Below are 25,620 nucleotides of genomic sequence, written 5' to 3' on the forward strand. Positions count from 1 at the left end.
TCTAACTTTACATCTCGCAATTCTGACTTTATATCTCACAATTCTAACTTTACATCTCGCAATTCTGACTTTACATCTCACAATTCTGACTTTATATCTCACAATTCTGACTTTATATCTCACAATTCTGACTTTATATCTCACAATTCTGACTTTATCTTGCAATTCTGACTTTATATCTCACAATTCTGACTTTATATCTCACAATTCTGACTTTATATCTCACAATTCTGACTTTACATCTCACAATTCTGACTTTATATCTCACAATTCTGACTTTATATCTCACAATTCTGACTTTATATCTCACAATTCTGACTTTATATCTCACAATTCTGACTTTATCTCGCAATTCTGACTTAATATCTCACAATTCTGACTTTATATCTCACAATTCTGACTTTACATCTCACAATTCTGACTTTATATCTCACAATTCTGACTTTATATCTCACAATTCTGACTTTATATCTCACAATTCTGACTTTATCTCACAATTCTGACTTTAAATCTCACAATTCTGACTTTATATCTCGCAATTCTGACTTTACATCTCACAATTCTGACTTTATCTCACAATTCTGACTTTAAATCTCGCAATTCTGACTTTACATCTCACAATTCTGACTTTAAATCTCACAATTCTGACTTTACATCTCACAATTCTGACTTTATCTCACAATTCTGACTTTATATCTCACAATTCTGACTTTATCTCACAATCCTGACTTTATATCTCACAATTCTGACTGTATTTCACGTATTTCTGACTTTGTAACTCGCAATTCTGACTTTATAACTCATAATTCTGACTTATTTACTCACAATTCTGATTTTTTTTAATCTAGCAATTGCGTGTTATAACGTCTTGATGACTTCGAAAGTAAGGCTACGTCCTATTAACGTCACTGGAATAATGTTTATTCTTAACTTTGAAAGAACCTAGAACATTAGCCAAAGGTCCGAGAACGTCCTGGGTTTAGTGCTTCATAATCGTTATATTGTTTGTAAAAGGTCAACGTATTTTTGCTAGAAAAATGTGTGATGCATTTTCCACTAAAGGCTGTCGTCGATCATGACAGAGGTTTACTTTCTGACAGTCTGTATGTGTTTGTTATGAGTGCGCGTGAGCTGCGCACAGGTGAGGGAGGAGCTGGTTAAAGGTGAGAGGAAGACTTTATCTTGCAATTCTGACTTTATATCTCGCAATTCTGACTTTACATCTCACAATTCTGACTTTATCTTGCAATTCTGACTTTATATCTCGCAATTCTGACTTTACATCTCACAATTCAGACTTTATATCTCACAATTCTGACTTTACATTAGGGATGCAACAATACAGTTAGTCCACGGTTCAATACATACCTCGGTTTTTACCCACGGTTTTCAGTTCGGTTCGGTTCTGATGGCTTGTCACATCAGTTTTTGTTATTCTATTCTTAGGCGACAGGAACCGCAAGAGGTTAAAGAGAAAAAAGACTATTTTTTTATTGCAATACTCTTTCTTTATTTTACTTAAAAGAATTGAAAAACCTTACTTAAACTTAAAACTTTACTTAAAAAAAACCCTTGTACACATTCCTAGTGTATTGGATAATATAAAATAAATATATATAAAGATTTACACTGGCAGCTCAGAGCTGTACAGCAGCATTTAAGTATGAAATTGAATGAATAAATGTAAAAAATAAAACACTACATAGACTTCACTATAAAATATACATTGATTCTTATTACTGTAAAGCTACTGTATTATTTCAGTCAAGAGCAGTGAGTGATTTTCTCTGTCTTTTGTTGTTGTATTAACATTAAAGGGATATTTCACTCAAAACTGAAAATTATGTAATCGAGAAATGAATACAGGTTTGAAACAATATTAGAGTGAGTAAATAATGACATAATTTTATAGGTGAACTGTCCCTTTAAGGACCGCGTGCTCACTGACCTCTACACATCTAATATACAGACACGATTGCGATTTTACTTTCACTTTAGACATAACCGACTGTGTTTATGTTAACCTTGTGTGTATTTGACAGTATTAACGCAGTAAGACGACTACTTAATTCAGTATTCACGTGTTTGACAGGCTTTTAGTGCGCGCGCTCTGAAAAGCTCATGTTAAAACCGTGCACGCGAATGAAACCGGCAAGGCTTTAAAACACATGCAAATACGGTAATGAACTTTGGTGATTGTGAATAACTATAGTGTTCCGTGAGTATAACTCTACCACTAACGTGTGATGTGAATGTATGTCGCGTTGTTCAGTATTGGGATGGAGGCAAATTATAGAATTTGTAAAAAAAATAATTAATTAAATGCAAAACCGAAAAAAACACAATTTCACAAGCGCGTATTGAACCGTGAATGCCGTACTGAACGGTTCAATATTATATTGAGAATTGTGGCATCCCTACTTTACATCTCACAATTCTGACTTTACATCTCACAATTCTGACTTTACATCTCACAATTCTGACTTTACATCTCACAATTCTCACAATTCTGACTTTATCTTGCAATTCTGACTTTATCTCACAATTCTAACTTTACATCTCACAATTCTTACTTTATATTTCACAATTCTGACTTTATCTCGCAATTCTGACTTTATCTCGCAATTCTGACTTTATATCTCACAATTCTGACTTTACATCTCACAATTCTTACTTTATCTCACAATTCTGACTTTATCTCGCAATTCTGACTTTATCTCACAATTCTGACTTTATCTCACAATTCTGACTTTATCTCGCAATTCTGACTTTATATCTCACAATTCTTACTTTATATCTCACAATTCTGACTTTATCTCACAATTCTGACTTTACATTTCACAATTCTGACTTTACATCTCACAATTCTGACTTTATATCTCACAATTCTGACTTTATATCTCACAATTCTGACTTTACATCTCACAATTCTGACTTTACATCTCGCAATTCTGACTTTACATCTCACAATTCTGACTTTACATCTCACAATTCTGACTTTATATCTCGCAATTCTATCTTTATCTTGCAATTCTAACTTTACATCTCACAATTCTGACTTTACATCTCGCAATTCTGACTTTATATCTCGCAATTCTAACTTTATCTTGCAATTCTAACTTTACATCTCACAATTCTGACTTTACATCTCGCAATTCTGACTTTACATCTCACAATTCTGACTTTACATCTCGCAATTCTAACTTTATCTTGCAATTCTAACTTTACATCTCACAATTCTGACTTTACATCTCGCAATTCTGACTTTATATCTCGCAATTCTAACTTTATCTTGCAATTCTAACTTTACATCTCACAATTCTGACTTTACATCTCGCAGTTCTGACTTTATAACTCATAATTCTGACTTATTTACTCACAATTCTGATTTTTTTTATCTACCAATTGCGTGTTATAACATCTGGATGACTTCGAAAGTAAGGCTACGTCCTATTAACGTCACTGGAATAATGTTTATTCTTAACTTTGAAAGAACCTAGAACATTAGCCAAAGGTCCGAGAACGTCCTGGGTTTAGTGCTTCATAATCGTTATATTGTTTGTAAAAGGTCAACGTATTTTTGCTAGACAAATGTGTGATGCATTTTCCACTAAAGGCTGTCGTCGATCATGACAGAGGTTTACTTTCTGACAGTCTGTATGTGTTTGTTATGAGTGCGCGTGAGCTGCGCACAGGTGAGGGAGGAGCTGGTTAAAGGTGAGAGGAAGACCTGCTTCACGCGCACTTTATCTCAGACAGACGACTCGCTGGCATTGTTGACATTAGGGATAACTTGAATTGCGTGTTTCCGCATTCAGGCACACTCGTTCCCAAAGACACGACAGATTTTGCAGTTTAAAAAGCCGCGCGCGATTAACCGAGCCCCGAGGCAAGAGTTTTTCACGGTCTCCAGTATGTCCGGTACAAAGAAGCAGTTGAGCAAAGACTTGTCCGATTCGAACCCCTGGGAGAGTCTGGGCAGCCCGACTTTTCTGTGGTCTCCCTCCTCCGGGATGCCTCTGCAGGATGGGCTGTACACGGACGCGAGGTTCCCGGTGCAGAACATGGAGATTCAGAGCGACGTGGTTTGGAAACGACCAAAGGTGAGCCGAAGTTCCAGCACACACCCCCTCTTCTGAGAGCCGATGCATGTTGACATAGTCTGTCAAAACATGCTTAAACATCCTGAAGAACTCTTCTCTGATACCTGCTGTTTGGGGGTGTGACCAATGCTATTGTATATGTCGTATTTGGACATTTTGTTGTAAAGTTATCATAGCATTTTCTGTCAGGCGCTTCACAACCTTTTGGGTTCCCATCATGAGATCAATTTATGGGTTTACATTTAATGAAGTCATTTTGTTTTAATTAATTTTTTAATTTGAATTACAATAAAAAAAACTGGTGCTGTCACTGGGCACCTTTTCAAAAGGCACACTTTTGTTCCTTTTATGTACTAGCTTTAGGCACAAAAGTGTATAAATGTACCGCCCCAGTGACCTTTGTACCCTTTTTCTGAGAATGAATAACCTGTTAAACATGATTCAATAATTTAAGACATTTCTCCTTATGAAGAATCTTTTTGGTATACAATTAAGTCAAGAACCCTCAACCCTGGGGTTTATAGAACCCCGCACACACACACACACTTATATGAATGTGATTGCATTAGAAACAAACTATATAAGCAAGTGCTATTATTTTAGAGACAGATAATAGACAGATATAATGCAATGACATTCAGATATTTGTGTCCATTATTTATTCCTCAGACACTTTATAATGCAACATCTGATGGCATTTCGAATTGGTTTTGTTGGGTCTCTTATTGCTGTAAGATTTTTATAGGATGTCTAGAGACTGTAAAGCAGGGTTCCTCAAATCCTGAGGGGCCAAAGTAAGTTGTAAATTACAGGTATGAGCTTGTTTAGGGTTTGAGCTAAACTCTGCAGGGCAGGTTTAGATTTGAGGAATCCTGCTGTAAAGTAAAGTAAAGTAAGCAGACACTTACAATCAGTCCCTCAGGAACGAAGTATCTTGATCAATGAGTGATGGTAATAGTAAAATGTTGAACTACTGCTGCATATAAAAGCAAGATGTGTGAAACTGAGGGGGTGTTTCTCTGAAATGTCAGGGGCGTGAGTCTGTCCGAGTGAAGAACCGTCCAGGCTTGTGTCTGGTGAGCAGCTGCCTCAAAGGAAGAAACAGTTTAGAAATTGACTGTTTGAAATGATGTTCCTCAACTGTAATATTTGTATTGCTGCTCCTCATTTTATAAGTTCCTTAACAGCACCTTCGGTTCAGCAAATAACTTTCTTCTTATAAAGAACCTTTCTTGCTTCTCGGTCATTTTAAAGTCCCATTAGGGTAACACTTTATTTTAACGTGTACGAGTTACATGTATTTACAACTATAAATTATGCATAATTACATGCAACTAACGAACCCTAAACCAAACCCAAACCCTATAGTTCATTATTATTATTAATGAAAATTAGCCCATGATTTACTCGCCCTCAAGCCATCTTAGGTGTAATGACTTTATTCTTTCAGACGAATACAATCAGAGTTATATTAAAACATATCCTGCCTCTTCCAAGTTTATATGATGGCAGCTCAAAATTTGAAGCCCCAAAAAGCGCATCCATCCATCATAAACAGACTCCACAGGAGGTTAATAAATGTCTTCTGAAGTGAATATCTAGCTTCCAGTGGATCGCCTTCTGTATTCATCTTACGAAGAAAGTGTAACGCCTCTCGCCATTCGAAATGACCCGGTCTGAATATGAATATGTTTCTCACACAAATGCATCGATTTGCTTCAAAAGGCCTTTATTAACCCCCTGGAGCTGTGTGGAGCAGTTATATGACGGATGGATGCACTTTTTTGGGTTTCAAATTTTTGACTGCCATTATAAATCTTGTATGAACCAGGACATTTTTAATAACACTTTGATTGTATTCGTCTGAAAGAAGAACGTCATATACACCTTGGATGACTTGATGTTAGTAAATCATGAGGTAATTTTAATATTTTATTGGGTGAACTATCCCTTTAACTACACCGCGTGCAGAATTATTAGGCATGTTGATTTTCTGATCATATTTTTTTCCCATTTTTTTCTTAATAACTACTATTCATTTAGTATTTAATCATTTATAAGTTATATATAATTGTTCATGAAGACTAGAAATGAAAAAAAAAAACTAAAACGCACATTTATTAGGCACATTTTCCTTTACAGATAAACTGAGCCAAAAAAGAGATTTAACTCAGACTGAAAAGTCAAAATGAAATGCCCATGAGAAGGATACAATACTAATGCAATACTAGAAAATGCAGTTAAGGCGTGACCATTGGACAGTGCTCATTGGGTCAGCCAAAAACAGGTTAACTGCAAAAAACATTCTTCCCCTTAAAGGGATAGTTCGCTCAAAAATGAAAATTAGCCCATAATTTACTCACCCTCAAGTCATCCTAGGTGTATATGATATTCTTCTTTCAAAGTTATATTACAAAAGTCCAGGCTAATCCAAGCTTTAGAATTGGATTTATAGTTGCTCTGTTTTTGAAGTCCATAAAAAGTGCATCTGTCCGTCAAATAACTGCTCCACACAGCTCTGGGGGGTTAATAAAGGCCTTCTGAAGTTAATCGACGCGTTTGTGTAAGAAAAATATTCATATTTAAAACTTCATAAAGTAAACTTTCGGCCGACCGCCTTCCCTGTTCAATTTATGGAAAAAGTGTTGAAAGTTCCCCTGGCGATCGAAAGACTAACGCGACCAGGTGCGCTCGTCATGACGTCACGTACGCATCTTGAGTTTCACTTTCAACATTCAACACTTTTCCACAGAAGGCAGTCGGTCAAAAGTTAACTTGATAAAGTTTTAAATATGAATATTTTTCTTACACAAACGCGTCAATTCGCTTCAGAAGGCCTTTATTAACACCCCATAGCCGTGTGGAGCACGTTATTCGATGGACAGATGCACTTTTTATGGACTTCAAAAACAGAGCAACTAGGGAGTGCAGAATTATTAGGCACGTTGATTTTCTGATCATATTTTTTTTCCAGGCACATTTGACCAATTCCAAACCACAGTAATCCTAATAACTACTATTGATTTAGTATTTAATAATGTATAAGTGATATATAATTGTTCATGAAGGCTGGAAATGAAAATCACCTTATATTCAGGTGTGCAGAATTATTAGGCATGTTTTCTTTTACAGATAAATTGAGCCAAAAAAGAGATTTAACTCAGACTGAAAAGTCAAAAAGTATTAAATGCCCATGAGAAGGATGCAATACTAATGCAATACTAGACATTGCAGTTAAGGCATGACCATTGGACAGTGAAATGCTCGTTGGGTCAGCAGGGTCAGACAAAAACATGTGGCGGAGAAAAGACACCTGTTAACTGCAAAAGAATGAAGAATTAAGGTGAAGAATTAAGGGTGAAACCATCAGGAACCCTTTAGTCTCCAGCGCCACCATTTTCCAAAGCTGCAACCTACCTGGAGTCTCCAGAAGTGCAAGGTGTCAGGATCTCAGAGACTTCAGTTAGGTAAAGAATCCTAAAAAATGACCCCCACTAGATAAGAATCACAAGCTGAAGTGTTGTAAAATACATGAAGAAGGTTTTTTTATAGGCTTTATGGACAGATAGGTTGAGAGTGACTCTTGAAGGACCAGCACCACATCCTCTAGTACCACTGTTTGAAGAATTCATCTTCTAGAATCTGGCAGTACGTTTTGGGAGTTCATTTTTAGTCCATCTCTGCAAAACGGACTTCAGGATGGACTAAAATGAACACCCAAAACGTACACATCTTACCTATCTGTCTATAAAGCCTATATAATAATTCTGCACGCGGTGTACGTAACAATTGGCAAAACATTTGATTGTACTGATATATATATATATATTATTTATTTATACATTTTAAGATACATTAAAAAAACATATCTAAAAAATGAAATAACAGAAACAGGCAGAGACAAAAAGACACTAAAATGCGTAATAGTAAACAGATACATAATAGTAAACAAACAAACAAACAACTAGTGCAATACAATACCATACGATACAATAGAATCCTACATACAGTAAATACAATGCAGAGTATCATCATCTAGGCTGGTGATTGGTCTGTGTGTGTCCAAAAGTCAAACACAAAGAGCATTATATAATAACAGATACAAATTTTGATTTTAATAATGTATTTGTACATGATGAAATTAACATTAACATTGATAAATGCTTTAGAATTATTTTCATTGTCAGTTCATATTCACTAAGATGGAAAGTGTTTCAGTAAAAAATTCTAAAAAGGTTTGTATTTTTTTAAGAGTATAGTGGATGTTTTCTGGAAGAAATGAATGTTTACGTGCTCACACTTTGCTTGGGTATACACTTAAAGTCTTAGTTCACCTGAAATGATGATTATTTCATCATTTAAAGGGATAGTTCAATGAAAAATGTAAATTCTGTCCTCATTTACTCACCCTCAAGTTGTTCCAAACCTGTACGAGTTTCTTTCTTCTGCTGAACACAAAAGAGGATATTTTGAAGAATGCCAGTGAGCAGCACCCGTTGACTTCCACATGAAGAAAACACAATGGAAGTCAATGGCCTCCCTCAACTGTCTGTTTACCGCCATTCTTTCAAATATTCTCTTTTGTGTTCAGCGAAAGAAAGAAACTCATACAGGTCTGGAACAACTTGAGGGTTAATAAATGATAACAGTATTTTCATTTTTGGCTGAACTATCCCTTTAAACACTCGCTTACTGTTCCAAACATGACCCATATATGAAAGTAGATGAGGATGATGACACGGACAATCCCCCGAAAGCACCATCAAATTTCATAAAAGTAATACGTTTTACTCAAGTTTTTTGGCTTTTAGTATGAATATGTTCGCCTTAAGCTCAACTATAAGCTAATTTGTTCCGAAACAATGGCAAAATTCACATTTAGATGATATTAAACTTAGTCTCTCACATCCGCCAATATGGATCAATGATTTTGATGACATCACTGCACTTCAGCTTCTAATCAGATTTTCTGTCCAGAATCTGAAGCCCCGCCCCCTATATTATAAATAGACACTTAAGCTGCGGCTGAAATCGGTCACTTGTTCACACATTTACTATTTTCTACATGGTGAATGGCACAGTGTGCACTATATAGGGGATAGGGATTGATTCAGACTGTGCACTATATAGGGGATAGGGATTGATTCAGACAGTGCACTATATAGGGGACAGGGATTGATTCAGACAGTGCACTATATAGGGGACAGGGATTGATTCAGACAGTGCACTATATAGGGGACAGGGAACAATTCAGACAGTGCACTATATAGGGGATAGGGATCGATTCAGACTGTGCACTATATAGGGGATAGGGAACGATTCAGACAGTGCACTATATAGGGGATAGGGAACAATTCAGACAGTGCACTATATAGGGGACAGGGAACGATTCAGACTGTGCACTATATAGGGGATAGGGAACGATTCAGACTGTGCACTATATAGGGGATAGGGAACAATTCAGACAGTGCACTATATAGGGGATAGGGAACGATTCAGACAATACACTATATAGGGGATAGGGAACGATTCAGACAATGCACTATATAGGGGACAGGGAACGATTCAGACAGTGCACTATATAGGGGATAGGGAACGATTCAGACAGTGCACTATATAGGGGACAGGGATTGATTCAGACAGTGCACTATATAGGGGACAGGGATTGATTCAGACAGTGCACTATATAGGGGACAGGGATTGATTCAGACAGTGCACTATATAGGGGACAGGGATTGATTCAGACAGTGCACTATATAGGGGACAGGGAACAATTCAGACAGTGCACTATATAGGGGATAGGGATCGATTCAGACTGTGCACTATATAGGGGATAGGGAACGATTCAGACAGTGCACTATATAGGGGATAGGGAACAATTCAGACAGTGCACTATATAGGGGACAGGGAACGATTCAGACTGTGCACTATATAGGGGATAGGGATCGATTCAGACTGTGCACTATATAGGGGATAGGGAACGATACAGACAGTGCACTATATAGGGGATAGGGAACGATTCAGACAATGCACTATATAGGGGATAGGGAACGATTCAGACAGTGCACTATATAGGGGACAGGGAACGATTCAGACAGTGCACTATATAGGGGATAGGGATCGATTCAGACTGTGCACTATATAGGGGATAGGGAACGATTCAGACAGTGCACTATATAGGGGATAGGGAACAATTCAGACAGTGCACTATATAGGGGACAGGGAACGATTCAGACTGTGCACTATATAGGGGATAGGGAACGATTCAGACTGTGCACTATATAGGGGATAGGGAACAATTCAGACAGTGCACTATATAGGGGATAGGGAACGATTCAGACTGTGCACTATATAGGGGATAGGGAACGATACAGACAGCGCACTATACTGTATAGGGGATAGGGATCTATTCAGACTGTGCACTATATAGGGGATAGGGAACGATTCAGACTGTGCACTATATAGGGGATAGGGAACGATTCAGACTGTGCACTATATAGGGGATAGGGAACGATTCAGACAGTGCACTATATAGGGGACAGGGAACGATTCAGACTGTGCACTATATAGGGGATAGGGAACGATTTAGACTGTGCACTATATAGGGGATAGGGAAAGATTCAGACAATGCACTATATAGGGGATAGGGAACGATTCAGACAATGCACTATATAGGGGACAGGGAACGATTCAGACAGTGCACTATATAGGGGATAGGGATCGATTCAGACTGTGCACTATATAGGGGATAGGGAACGATTCAGACAGTGCACTATATAGGGGATAGGGAACAATTCAGACAGTGCTCTATATAGGGGATAGGGAACGATTCAGACAGTGCACTATATAGGGGATAGGGAACGATTCAGACAATGCACTATATAGGGGATAGGGAACGATACAGACAGTGCACTATATAGGGGATAGGGAACGATTCAGACAATGCACTATATAGGGGATAGGGAACGATTCAGACAGTGCACTATATAGGGGATAGGGAACGATTCAGACAGTGCACTATATAGGGGATAGGGATCGATTCAGACTGTGCACTATATAGGGGATAGGGAACGATTCAGACAATGCACTATATAGGGGATAGGGAACGATTCAGACAATGCACTATATAGGGGATAGGGAACGATTCAGACAATGCACTATATAGGGGATACCGAGCTGGACAAGCGACTGGAAAAGCTGTCATATAAAGTTGGGAATGACATGAATAAAATTATGACAGAATTATTCCTTTTCCTAAATATCCTTTGATCCTGAAATGATCCTTTTGTGTTTTCTCCTCTCTTTTCCAGGACCTCTGTCCGTTTCCCCAGTTTATTGTGGATGGAGCCACACGTATGGACGTCTGCCAGGGAGTTCTGGGTGAGATTTTAATGCTGAACCATTTTAAACGCTAAGAATTCACATTGAGAACAATACAGGTGCTGGCGGTTTTTGCAGGTTCTCGTGTAACACACTGTCAGTGCTTCATAAAAGCAGCATGTTGTGGCATCAAATAGCTTTAGTGTTTCGATATTTGATGCCACAAAAAAACTACTTGGGTTTTTTCTGAGGGTAACAGAAAGCTAAATAATTTGTTCCTTTATTATGAATAGACGTCTCAACCGTTTGGTAGAGGACTGTATCTAAAATACTGTAGGGTCTAATTTAAAAAAAAAATTGATTGTTGTTATTATCATCATATTTGAATAAAAAATGCAAAGAAATAATTTTTCCTTTGCTTTTTTCATGGTGCGTACCTTAAAGGGTTAAAGGAACACTCCACTTTTTTTGAAAATAGGCTCATTTTCCAACTCCCTTAGAGTTGAAAGGTTGAGTTTTACCGGTTTCGAATCCATTCAGCCGATCTCCGGGTCTGGCGGTAGCACTTTTAGCATAGCTTAGCATAGATCATTGAATCTGATTAGACCGTTAGCATCTTGTTCAAAAATATGACCAAAATTGCCAAAACTTGACTCTTCTGTAGTTACATCGTTTACCATACGTGCCGATATGGCTAGGAACTATCCTCTCATTCCTGCGTAATAATCAATGAGCTTTGCTGCTGTACCATGAGTGCAGCGGCGCAATGATATTACTCAGCACCTGAAAATAGTCCCCAGCACTCTCTCTGTGTAAGCAGGTTGTCACGTTGGTTATGTTGAGAGAAGTTAGCCTATTTTCAGGCGCTGCGTAATATCATTGCGCCACTGCAGACGAGGAATGTGGTCTTATCTAGCCAACCATCAGTCATTAAAAAAACGAGAATGAGATCTTAATTACAGTACACCAGATACTTACAAAAAATGCATTTACATATCAGTCGTCACTCTACATCTGCCAATAATGTGATGCTTAGTTTTATGATCAAAGCTCAGTAGTTTTACATTTTACATACATTGCAATGCAATGCAATGATGACTGAGAGATAATCATTGCATTCAACCCTGCAAAAGTTGCTTCAGTACGTGCTCCGTCTTGAAATATGAACAATTTAAAACGTATTCAAGTTTACTTTATAAAAATCAGTACAGATTTCACATCAAAAAGACGTGAACCATGCACGCAGGATGAACATTTGTAAAAACTCTGACCTAAAGCTAAACCAGTTGGGAACTAGTGTAGTAAAGTTTACCATTAAAATCATCATTTCAGACCAAATTAGAGCTGAAACATGTTTATAATGTGGTGCTTTACCTGTCTCTCTCTCTCTCAGGTGATTGCTGGTTCTTGTCTGCGGTGGCGTCTCTCTCTCTCTACCCTTCCCTTCTGGATCGCGTCATTCCCTCAGGCCAAAGCTTTCAGAAGGGCTACAGCGGCTGCTTCAATTTTCAGGTTAGTGCCGTGTGTTACTGTGCAGAATAAAGCGAGCGGTTCTGATGGCTCTAATGGTGTCTCTCTGTCTGCAGTTCTGGCAGTATGGCAAGTGGGATCAGGTGCGAGTCGATGACCGCTTGCCGACGCGTAACGGTCAGCTGATCTATCTGCACTCCTCAAACAGAGAAGAGTTCTGGAGCGCTCTGCTGGAGAAGGCTTATGCCAAGTCAGTAACACATAAAAGTGCTTGAATCTAATAGCATTAGATAGAATGTTAACTCTTTTCCCACCAGCGTTTTTGAAAAAAGTATGTTGAATTTCACGTGTACGTACTTCCGTGTCAAAATATCTGTTATCAGATCTGTTAAAGGGATAGTGCACCCAAAAATGATAATTACCCCATGATTTACTCCCCCTCGAGTCATCCTAGGTGTATATTACTTTCTTCTTTCTGCGAAAACAATCAGAGTTATATTAATAAATGTCCTGGCTCTTCCAAGCTTTATAATGGCAGGCCAAAATTTGAAGCCCAAAAGGTGCATCCATCCATTATAAAAGTGCTCCACTCAGCTCCGGGGGGTTAATAAAGGCCTTCTGAAGTGAATCGATGGGTTTGTGTAAGTAAAATATCCATATTTAACACATTATAAAGTAAAATATCTAGCTTCCGCCGGACCACCTTCCGTATTCGACTCACGAAAATAAGTGTAACTGACGGGACGAAGTAAGTGGATTTATAATGGATGGATGCACTTTTTGGGCTGCCATTCACAATCTGAGCTCGATTGCTATGTCTGAGGTAAAACACATTACCATACGGACAAAGAAATATTGAAATAAATAAATGTACAAATAAATAAATGTAGACATAAATACAAATATACATAAATAAATGTGAAAAAAGTGGAAATAAATAAGTATATAAATAAATAAATGTGGAAAAAAATACAATACAATAAAATAATAACAAACATTTTAAAACATTTCTTCGTATATTTATTTATTTTTTTACATTCCTTCATATATTTATGTATTTATTATTTACATTCATTCATATATTTATTTATGTATTTATTTTAGTCATAACTGCAATGTTTTGAAATTGCAATGGTTTGCCGCATTCGGTTTTTACCTGATCTCGGATCAATTTTATAAATTTGTAAACATTCTAATGACACATTTTTAAAAATGTAAAAAAAAGAGTTGTAGTTAATAGTCTCTTTCTGGCCTGATTAACCAAGCGCCCCGTAAAACAAAATAAACAAGCCCAAACTGTTTAATAAATGTACACATGTTATAAAGACACTTCATATTCAATGTTATAAGATGATTTGCTTATTGCATTTGATAAAATGCTCTTTCAAAAAAACATTGGCAATAGGTTTGTAAAAGACGTTGCTAGCTACACATATTTGGGCTGAGTTTTCACATTTCGAAACATTTCACAAAGCGATTGGTTCAATTGATTCAAAGTTTCGAAAAGCTTCATTGCTCCCATCACTAAAAAAAACTGTAAAAATAAATTTCAGTAACCGACAATTCGATTTCAGGCAAAAAATGGTTTTGGAGGGCAAAAATTATTGATTCATAAATCGAAGATCGATCTTTTAGTCTACACTATTTTCATTTGATGTGAACAAAACCTCACTGAGCATTATTTGTAGCGCGTCTGCCATCTAATAATCACAATTAGCTGTCTGCATTTTCAGGATTCTTTGATGAATGGTACAGCATTTATTTGAAACGGAAATCTTTAATATCCAAACTTTTGAATGGTATTGTCCTGTGTATTGGTATTAAACTTGTCTGTTGTTCACAATGTCTTTGTCATCTCTTTCTCAGGTTGAAGGGTGGTTATAACGCTCTGAATATGGGTTACCCGCACGAGGCGATGGTGGACATGACCGGTGGGATTACGGAGGTTTTCATGGTGGCGACTCTCCCCCGGGCGCTGGGTTCATTCCTGCGTTCGCTGCTGCAGAAAGGAGCTCTGATCAACTGTGCAAACTCACAGGTTTACACTCGCTTCACATCTCTTGTTTTAAGGGATATTTCACTTTATTTTAAGGTGATGTAGTGTACTTACTCAAATAAGTCATGAGTAATAATTATTAACTACATGTACGAGTTACGGTTAGGGTTAGAGTTTGGTTAAGGGTTAGTTACTTGTAATTATGTTACTATAGTAAAGTACACGTCACTTTAAAAGAAAGTGTTAGTTCATAGTTCACCCTAAACTGACAATTCTTCCATCGTTCACACTCATGTCACCTGTGCGACTCCTTCTGTGGAACACAAAAGAAGATTTTTAGCAGAATGTTCACGCTGCTCTTTATCATACAATGAAAGTGAATGGGGACTAGGGTTGTCAAGCTCCAAAAAGGACATTTAACCTCCATTAAAGTGCTATAAAAGTAGTTAATCCGACATGCACACTGTATTTCAAGTCTTCTGAAGCTGTACACACGTTGTATGTGGAACGGACTGAAATTGTAGTTGTTCATCATGAAAATCCCCTCCAAACTGTTCATCAAAATATACATTTTCGGTTCTCCGGCAAAAAATGGCGTTTGGGGGGTAAAATATGTGTTTTTTTGGCAGGGTTGCCTGCTAAAATTTGCATTTCTGGGTCTAAATATCACATAATTGGGGTCGCTTCAACCCGTGGATATGGAAAAACAGCCCGCGGGAAAACCGCAGACTTGGCAACACTGTGTGCAGTTGAGTTCTGTTGACATTTGACAACTAACGTTATGCGTCGCTCCGTTGCTCTGATTGGTTGTAGGTCTATCCAATTGAGGTCTTTCCTGGTTCGGTTGAAACACGCCCATAATCACAGCCCAACAGAGCAGAGACTCATATTCTGACTAGAATTGAGTAGGACAACGTCAGGCTATTAATTTAATGCATCCTTGCTTAAATAAAAGTAAAAAAAAAAATATTTTTTTTATCTTATATCAAACTTTTGAATGGTCGTGTACAATTATATAATTAAATAATAAAAGAGCAGAACAGATCCTTTATTTATTATCTGTCCTGGAATTTATGTAGTCGACTTTGCCATATTAAATAACAGTTTCACACACCTGAAGCAAGCTCAGGTTTCCTGCTCAAGGGCGCATTAGTTACAGGTTCGAACCTGCAACCTTTCAGATTTTTAACAACCAGGACACAACATCCCATAATACATTCACAACAATAATGCTGACAGCAGACAGTAGAGCGGTCAAATGTCTGTTTGCCGTGTGTACGTGTCTTCTTCTTTCTTTCTTTGTTGTGTTCTAGGTAAAAGGCTCTTTCTTGAGTTCCAGGAAAGCATTTTTCTTTGACAGCTGTTGTTTTGTGAAAGTAATCTATTGTCGTGTCTCTTTGTCTTTGTGCAGGGACCCCTTGAGAAGAGCAATGAGTTTGGGATTTTGTTCAGACATGCCTATTCGGTGACAGGCCTGGAGATGGTGAGGGGGAAATTCTTACCTTGATTGTTTTTCTCTCTCTGTTTTCGCTGTCTTGGTCAAACCGGCTCCTGGTTTATGTTTCATCAGTGTTTTTTTATCACTCCACCAGAGGGTGCCATCAGCTTAAAGAACTACAGAGTGTGTCTGGAATTTAACACTGCTACCCAGCTAACAAAAAATGTTTTTTAACGTCCCCATTAAGTTATGAGACATCATGTTTTTAAAAAAAATATATATTTCTTGGTTATGTGAACATTAAAGGTAGGGTAGGCAATTTGTGGAGATCCTGCCTTCCCTTCAGAGCGTCTAAAGCCACGCCTCCTTCAAAACACATGAATACACACAGCTGAGAGCAAACTAGTAGTTGGAAGTTCGGATCATTTTACAGACTCGGATCTTTGAGTCTCGTTCAGCAAAATGAACAAATCTTTTTTCGAGTCATTTCGTTCATTTAAGCAAAATATAATTAAAATGACATGTTAAATAGCCCAACCCATCTAGTACTTATGAAAATGTTGATTACATTTGTAAAACTAAATAAAAATAAACTATAGGGTACTGCAACCAAAGCCAAATGATAAGAAACTGAAACGTTTAAGTAATTGATTAGTTGTTGGGTCAGGCTATTGCAGTCTAACTCTGTTAGTTCACCTCACCTCCTGATCCAAGACATTCTTTCTTTTGCAAATTCATATTTATCACGTTTGTTCTCCGCCTCTCGTGTCTTCGAACTCCTCGAGACGTTAGTTGTCGACTCGTCTGTGTCTGACTCTGATCTGGGGCCGGGCCATGTGACACAGGTCCGGGAACAGAATGATTAGTTCATCTTTCGAGTCTCGAGTCTCGAGTCTCGAGTTCGGGTTTGAGTCTTTCGTTCTTCCTGTCAGTCCCATAGAGTCTCTGCTGTCAGTAACGGAAACAGAAAAGATTTGTTCTTTCGAGTCTTTCGGGTTTGAGTCTTTCGTTCTTCCTGTCAGTCCCATAGAGTCTCTGCTGTCAGTAACGGAAACAGAAAAGATTTGTTCTTTCGAGTCTTTCGGGTTTGAGTCTTTCGTTCTTCCTGTCAGTCCCATAGAGTCTATGCTGTCAGTAGCGGAAACAGAAAAGATTTGTTCTTTCGAGTCTTTCGGGTTTGAGTCTTTCGTTCTTCCTGTCAGTCCCATAGAGTCTATGCTGTCAGTAACGGAAACAGAAAAGATTTGTTCTTTCGAGTTCGGGTTTGAGTCTTTCGTTCTTCCTGTCAGTCCCATAGAGTCTATGCTGTCAGTAACAGAAACAGAAAAGATTCGTTCTTACGAGTCTTTCGGGTTTGACGTTTGAGTCATTCGTTCTTTTGCCACGTGACTTGTCACCGTATTGAAAACTAGTTCACAACCTTTTTACTAACAAGCACGTAGTTATTTTTATTTTTTATATATATATATATATAATTCTCAGTTAATATCAGACATAAACAAATATGGGAAATATATTGACTATTCAAGTCTAACATCACAAATTCAAGTCAATTAGACTATTACTCGTTTTAAATCATATAGCACAAACACACACACACACACACATATACATATATATATATATATATATATATATATATATATATATATATATATATATATATATATATATATATATATATATATATATATATGTGTATATGTGTGTGTGTGTGTAATATGTTTTGTATCGATTACGTAATCAAGGAGGTGCCAATGTTTTGAGCGTGGGTGCTGCCAGGTGGTTTTGAATCTGTTCTTCATCTGAAATATGGTGTTGGTGATGACCAGTTGGTGTTCTGCACAGAGAGAAAGGAGCCGGAGGCCGTTGTCATTCATCTTCCCAACACTGTGCCGGCCGATTACCTTATCCCATACCAGGTGCTCTATGCCCACTCTGGCATTAAAATCTCCCATGAGAATGAGTTTGTCTGTGGCTGGAGTTTTTCTCATGGCAGAGTCGAGGGCAAGGTAAAAGTCCTCTTTGGTGTTAGACTCGGCAGCAAGCGTTGGTGCATAGGCACTAATGAGGGTGGCAAAGCATCCTTTTGCAAGGGGGATGCGCCAGGTCATCAGCCTCTCATTGATGCCGAAAGGGGATTCAGGGATAAACTGCAGCAGTTTGGACTTCACTGCAAAACCAACTCCATGGGTCCGGCGAGTGCCTTCGGGGACCCCTTTCCAGAAGAAAGTGTACCCTGCACCAACCTCCGTCAGGGAGTCCTCTCCATGAAGTCTGGTCTCACTGAGGGCTGCAACGTCGATGTTGTACCTTGCTAGCTCTAAGGCCACAAGTGCTGTTCTACGATGAGGCTTGTCAGGTGTCTCAGCCAGGTCCAACAAGGTGCGGACATTCCATGAGGCAATACTCAGGTGTCTATTTCTTTCTTTCGTTTTTCGACCGCATGTTGGGATGCTCCGGCGGTTGCGGTATACCGCCCAGAGTGTATGGCGCAGACATTTTTTGAACCACCTTTTCCAGGTCCTTCCCCATCTCAGGGGTGAGCAGCGTGGAACTGCTCAGTCGCAATGGAAGCTGCCGAGGCAATGTGCTGCTCCATCCTTGATTACGTAATCGTCCATCAAAATGACCGGAAAGATGTCCTCTCCACTCGAGTCATGCGCGGAGCAGAGTGTTGGACTGACCACCGTATGGTCAGATCCAAACTCCTCATGAGTATTAGACCCCGTGGTCAGAGGACAGCTCCAAAACAAAAAATCAATTGCTCAGCACTCAGTAGCCCCACTTCACGAGACCTCCTTCGACAGCTCCTCGCTGATAACCTCAAAGAGATCCCGGAGGAATCAGCTGACTGGCCAACGCTGCGCCAAGCCATCCACAGTGCAGCTTCAGAGGCATTGGGCCAGCCGAGGAAACATCATCAGGACTGGTTTGACAGCAATTCGGCTGAGATACAGACACTCCTCAAAATAAAACATGATGCCCATAAATCTCTCCTGTCCTGCCCTGGATCTCCTACCTTGAAAGCCACCTTTAATGCAGCGAGATCTGCAACCCAGTGTGCCCTCCGGATCATGGAGGACACTTGGTGGGTGAAGAAGGCAGAAGAGGTACAGCGTATGGCAGACTGCAACAACTCACAGGGCTTCTATGATGCCATCAAAACTCTCTACGGCCCCAGGAAGAGAGCGATTGCTCCAGTTCGTTCAGCTGATGGCTCGACGCTCCTCAAGGACCGCCATGAGATCCTCACCCGCTGGGCAAACCACTTTGAGACTCTCCTCAACCTCAATAACCCTGTTGACATTTCTATCCTGGATAACATCCCCAACCTATCACTAGTCACACACCTCAACAATCCCCCTCAGTTTCTGGAGACACGCCAAGCCAATGTGAGTCTTAAAAACAATAAAAGTGCTGGACCGGATGGCATTCCAGCAGAGGTCTTCAAACATGGAGGGAACCTCCTTACACGCCGCCTGCACCTCCTCATCTGTCATATTTGGGAATTTGAGACCCTCCCACAAGACTGGAAGGATGCCGATATCGTGGTCATCTATAAACAAAAAGGGGACAGAGCTGTGTGTGGCAACAGCCGTGGAATCTCCCTCCTCTCCATTGCAGGGAAAGTTCTGGCAAAAATCATGCTCAATAGGCTAGTTAAGTACATCTCAGAAGCTGCACTCCCGGAAACGCAATGTGGCTTCCGGAAGACTAGATCCACCACCGACATGATTTTTGTCTTAAGGCAGTTGCTAGAAAAAATCAGAGAGCAGCGCACAGACCTTTACATAGCCTTCATTGACCTCAGTAATGCATTTGACACTATCAACCGTGAGATGCTCTGGAAACAACTTTCCAAACTTGGGGTACCACCCAAGTTCCTCACCATTCTACAGCAGCTGCACAATGGGATGCAAGCCAGAGTCACCACAGGAGAACTTCAGTCAGAGTTCTTTGATGTAAATGTTGGGGTGAAGCAGGGCTGTGTCTTGGCTCCAGTCCTTTTTAACCTCCTTCTCTCTGCCGTCACGCACCTTTTTCATTGTGCGTTAGGACACAAGGACGGTGTTCTCCTTAAATACCGCCTTGATGGAAGCCTCTTTAACATCCGGAGGTTGCAGGCCTACACAAAGACCAAATCCTGCTGCATAGGTGAACTACAATATGCTGATGACTGCGCTATTCTAGCACATAGTCCAGAATCCATGCAGCACGCCCTCAACACAATAACCTGTCTCTACCAATTCTTTGGTCTTCAGGTTAACATAAAAAAAACTGAAGTTATTTCCCAAATCTTCTCTCAAACCTCTTCACCCCCCAGCTTCCATATAAACGGCATTCCACTTAAAAATGTAGATCAGTTCACCTACCTCGGTTCAACTCTGTCCTCTTGCTGCTCCCTTGATATGGAAATCCACACCCGTATCAATTCAATTCAATTCAATTCAAATTTATTTGTATAGCGCTTTTCACAATACACATTGTTTCAAAGCAGCTTCACAGAAAGTGCATTTCATAAATGTACATTGAAAAATGTTAGAAAAGAGAATGTTAAAGAAAAAATGTTAGGATAAGTTAATCAATCATGTATTAATTTAGGCCATAACAACGCTGGCGTTGAGTCGTCTCTTCACAGGCGTCGGGGCATCTGAAGTCTCCATGAGAGGCTGGATACAAACTGGAGCTGACGAACTAGTTACCTCGGGACTAGTGTCCCGAGATAACAACAGAAAAGCAGATGGGAAATAATTAGCATAGCTGCTGTTCAGAATATTAATGCTGTTGGTGCGATTTAACTGTAGTATAAAACTTAATTATAATGTGAATGCTTGGCTAAAGAGATGCGTCTTTAATCTAGTTTTAAACTGGGACAGCGTGTCTGAACCTCGAACAATATCCGGAAGACTATTCCAGAGTTTAGGAGCTAAATGTGAAAAAGCCCTCCCTCCTTTAGTGGACTTAGATATCCTAGGAATGACCAGAAGCCTCGAGTTTAGTGATCTTAAAGAGCGCGATGGATTGTAGGGCGATAAAAGATCAGTTAAATACACTGGAGCTAAACCATTTAGGGCTTTATAGGTTAGTAGCAATAGTTTGTAATTGATACGGAACTTAATAGGTAACCAGTGTAGGGATGATAAAATTGGTGTTATATGATCATATTTTCTTGACCTAGTAAGCACTCTAGCAGCTGCGTTTTGGACTAACTGCAGTTTGTTTATCGATGATGCAGGACAACCAGCTAATAAAGCATTACAGTAATCTAGTCTCGAGGTCATGAATGCATGAACTAACTTTTCTGCATCAGAAATAGATAGCATGTTACGTAGCTTAGCAATGTTTCTAAGGTGGAAAAATGCCATTTTTGTAACATATGAAATATGACTTTCGAAAGATAAGTTGCGGTCTAATATAACACCCAGGTCTCTTACTGTAGTGGATAAAGCGACAGGACATCCTTCCAAGTTAAAGTTGTATTGTGAGAGGTTTTGTGGGCAATTTTTTGGACCAATAAGTAACACCTCCGTTTTATCTGAATTTAATAGCAGAAAATTACACGTCATCCAGTGTTTAATATCATCAACACACGCTGTCAGTTTAGATAATTTAGCGTTTTCATCTGGTCGTGATGAAATATATAATTGAGTGTCATCAGCATAACAGTGGAAATTAATTCCATGTTTTCTTATAATATTACCAAGTGGCAGCATATATATAGAGAATAGCAGAGGGCCTAGCACGGATCCTTGCGGCACCCCATAGTCTACTGATGTTATCTTTGATTTTTCCCCATTTAGACAGACAAAATGGTAGCGGTCTGATAAATACGATCTAAACCAGTTTAATGCCTGTCCCTGAACACCAGTGTAATTTTGAAGTCGATCTAATAGTATTTTATGATCTATAGTATCGAACGCAGCACTAAGATCAAGTAGAACTAGTATTGAGATACAGCCTTGGTCAGAAGCTAGAAGTAAATCATTTGTGATTTTAACGAGTGCAGTTTCTGTGCTATGATGCTGCCTGAATCCTGATTGAAATTTTTCATAGATATCATTTTCTTGCAAGAAAGAGCACAATTGAGCGGACACAACTTTTTCTAGTATTATCAAAAAAGCCTCCTCATCATTCGGTCGCCTTCGTAGTAGGGTTTTTGAAAATCGAAATCTGAGGGTCAGCACCAAGGTTGCTGTTTATAATGCTGTGTGTGTCTCCACCCTGCTTTATGGGGCGGAAACATGGACTCCATACAGCCGACACATCACCCTCTTGCAATCCTTCCACATCCGCTGCCTTCAGAAGATCCTCGGCCTCTCCTGGATGGACCGAGTCCAACATGCGGAGCACCAATTCTATCTGCATGAAAGCCGCAGTGGCTAAGAAACACCTACGATGGATAGGGCATACCATCCGTATGCCGGACCACCGCTTGCCTCGCCAAATCCTCTACGTTCAAGTACAAGGCGCCAAACGAGCGGCTGGTGGACAAAAGAAGCGCTATAAGGACTACACCAAGGGACTTTTAAAGCACTCCAACATCAATCCCATGCATCTTGAAGCTCTGGCACAGGACAGATCAGCCTGGCAGGTTACCTGTGCCCGAGTAGTTTCACAAATCCACGAAAAAAACCAACAGCGGAGAGCCGCGAGACGCAGACAAAGACACCAGAGGGCAACTGGAGCTCCTCTATCCTTTGGTTTCCCTTGCTCCACCTGTGGACGAGTGTGCGGGTCAAGGATTGGCCTCAACGCCCACGAGAAGTGGCACCAGCGGCAATGTTGTTGATCCCCTCCCCAACCCCGAAGCAAGCGTCATCATCGGAAACGATGGACAGCTATAAGAGATGTTTTGTATAGGTGCTATCGGCCTATAGGCCTATAATCTATTTTACAAAGGTTTAGGTAACATTTTTAAACTGATTTTTATTCATTAATAACACAAGGACAAAAAAAAATAATAATATAACTCAATAGAGAAAAATAAAATACAGTTGATTCAAAATGAGCAATAGTCTAATTGACTTGAATTTGTAATGTTAGACTTGAATAGTCAATATATTTCCCATATTTGTATATGTCTGATATTAACTGAGAATTATATATAAAAAAATAAAAATAAAATAAAAAAATAACTACGTGCTTGTTAGTAAAAAGCTTGTGAACCAGTGTTCAATACGGTGACAAGTCACGAATGACTCAAACGTCAAACCCGAAAGACTCGTAAGAACTAATCTTTTCTGTTTCCGCTACTGACAGCATAGACTCTATGGGACTGACAGGAAGAGCGAAAGACTCAAACCCGAAAGACTCGTAAGAACTAATCTTTTCTGTTTCCGCTACTGACAGCATAGACTCTATGGGACTGACAGGAAGAACGAAAGACTCAAACCCGAACTCGAGACTCGAGACTCGAAAGATGAACTAATCATTTTTGTTCTTTCCAGTACAGATTCAGCGTAATGCGCATGCGCGGTCAACACGAAATGAACGAATCACTCTCTGAGACAACTCGGTAGTCCCGAGTCAAAATGAACGAATCGTTCATGAACGACACATCACTAGAGCAAACAAAAGCGTCACGAGAGACGGCGTTAAACTACCTCATGTCTCAAAGCTCATAAAATTACAATAATAATGAACATAAATAACTTACAAAGCACTGACCTGTACCACCTGACTGCTGCAGATTCATTCAAGCATTTATAGTGTTGCCATTGAAAGGCATAAATTCAACTCACTGTGCACCTCACACACACACTACATATTTTAGCATTGCAAACTTGACATCGCAGAATGTTCATTATCAAAATAAAATATACAGTCAACCAAACATATCACAAGACAAGTTACACAGTCTGCTCAATTTAAATAGAAGTACAAAGCCTAGTTTATATAATAGTTTAGCATCCAAATATATAGCGAATATGGAAACATTTGGATACGTGCCGAATGAGAGCGGTAAGTTACGTGAGCCCAACGCTGGTTACTTTGAGTTTTGCTTTAAACAAATTCGTTTTGGTCTGTTTAGCTACTTATATTTCTTCATTCTTGTTCTGTTCTGAATATGGTTTAATTTAAAGGATTTGTTTTGGGGTGAGGGGAACCAAAATAGATGCATTATAACATTTCGCTTTAAAGCCGGTATTGTTTCTCAATGTATTAAAATGCGACTTAAACGTGATTTATCAGTTTTTTTTTCTCACTCTCAAAAATACTAAATATATTGTGTTTTTTAAAGGTGCGATATGTAGGATTGACTAGTGGTCGAAATAGGTACTGTAGTCCAAATTCAAAATATTGGAGATCGTTGTTTCCCCCGCCCCCGAGTGTCTCTTGAGATCAGAGGAGTGAGATTTACTCACACAGCAACTACTATCTGGCCTCTGTTACACTCACCCCCTAAACCTCACTCCCATCCGGGTCACGGCACCAATGTAACCCCTCCTGTTCAAACCATCCGCTCCAAGCGGGACTCGAACCCGGGTCCACCGGCATGAGAGTCGGACGCTCTAACAAGGAGGCTAAAGGCTGCAACCTCTAGCGTTTCTCTCTAGAGATCAGAGGAGTGAGGTTTACTCGCACAGCGAATACTAGCTGGCCTCTGTTGCACTCAACCCCCTAAACCTCACTCCCATCCGGGTCACTGCACCAATGTAACCCCTCCTGTTCAAACCACCCGCTCTAAGCAGGACTCGAACCCGGGTCTGCCGGCATGAGAGTTGGATGCTCTAAAGGCCTTTGCACACTGAGTCCGAAATTTTCGCATGCGTTTTTTCGTATTCGTGATCCGGAAAATTCGTCACGCACAGAGACCTTGCACACTGAGTCCGATGCGTATTAATGAATGCGTTACGGAAAAAAACGCAAAAAAAATACAAAATGCCGTCTTCAAGTAGTGAGGATGATTTTTTTTGTCCACTCTCGTTTTAAAAAAGAGAAAAAGAAAGCGGAAATAATGGGTCCATCATCCACTCCTGCGATCGCGGAGAGAGGATGGAGAGTTCCACCTCCTTATCAAGGATCTGCGGGATTATCCAGACCGATCCGAAGTTTACTTTAGACTGTCAGTGGCTCAGTTTGAGGCTTTGCTAGCAATACTGGAGCCACATGTTAAAAAGAAGACCACCAATCTCTGTGAATCAATTGATCCTGAACAAAGACTGGCAGTATGTCTCCGCACACACACACACACACGCACACACACGCACACACACACACACACGTGCGGTTTACAGGGACTTGGTGAGCTATAATTATAGCTGTGATATAATAATATTAGTAGTATT

At 39.4% G+C, this 25,620-nt stretch overlaps 1 protein-coding gene across 1 annotated transcript in view; it reads left to right on the forward strand.

Annotated features, from left to right (window-relative positions):
* Positions 1-1,952: 1,952 nt before the first annotated feature.
* Positions 1,953-25,620, forward strand: part of LOC307130545 (calpain-9) — a 47,220-nt gene continuing 23,552 nt past the window's right edge. The window contains exons 1-6 of the mRNA XM_079823579.1: positions 1,953-4,103; positions 11,414-11,483; positions 12,817-12,935; positions 13,010-13,143; positions 14,760-14,931; positions 16,301-16,372. Of these exons, the coding sequence (XP_079679705.1) occupies positions 3,915-4,103; positions 11,414-11,483; positions 12,817-12,935; positions 13,010-13,143; positions 14,760-14,931; positions 16,301-16,372 (756 nt within the window). The 5' untranslated portion in view covers positions 1,953-3,914. The remainder of the gene's footprint in view (positions 4,104-11,413; positions 11,484-12,816; positions 12,936-13,009; positions 13,144-14,759; positions 14,932-16,300; positions 16,373-25,620) is intronic.

Source organism: Gobio gobio (assembly GCF_949357685.1).
Source record: "Gobio gobio genome assembly, chromosome: 8".
NCBI classification, from domain to species: Eukaryota; Metazoa; Chordata; class Actinopteri; order Cypriniformes; family Gobionidae; genus Gobio; species Gobio gobio.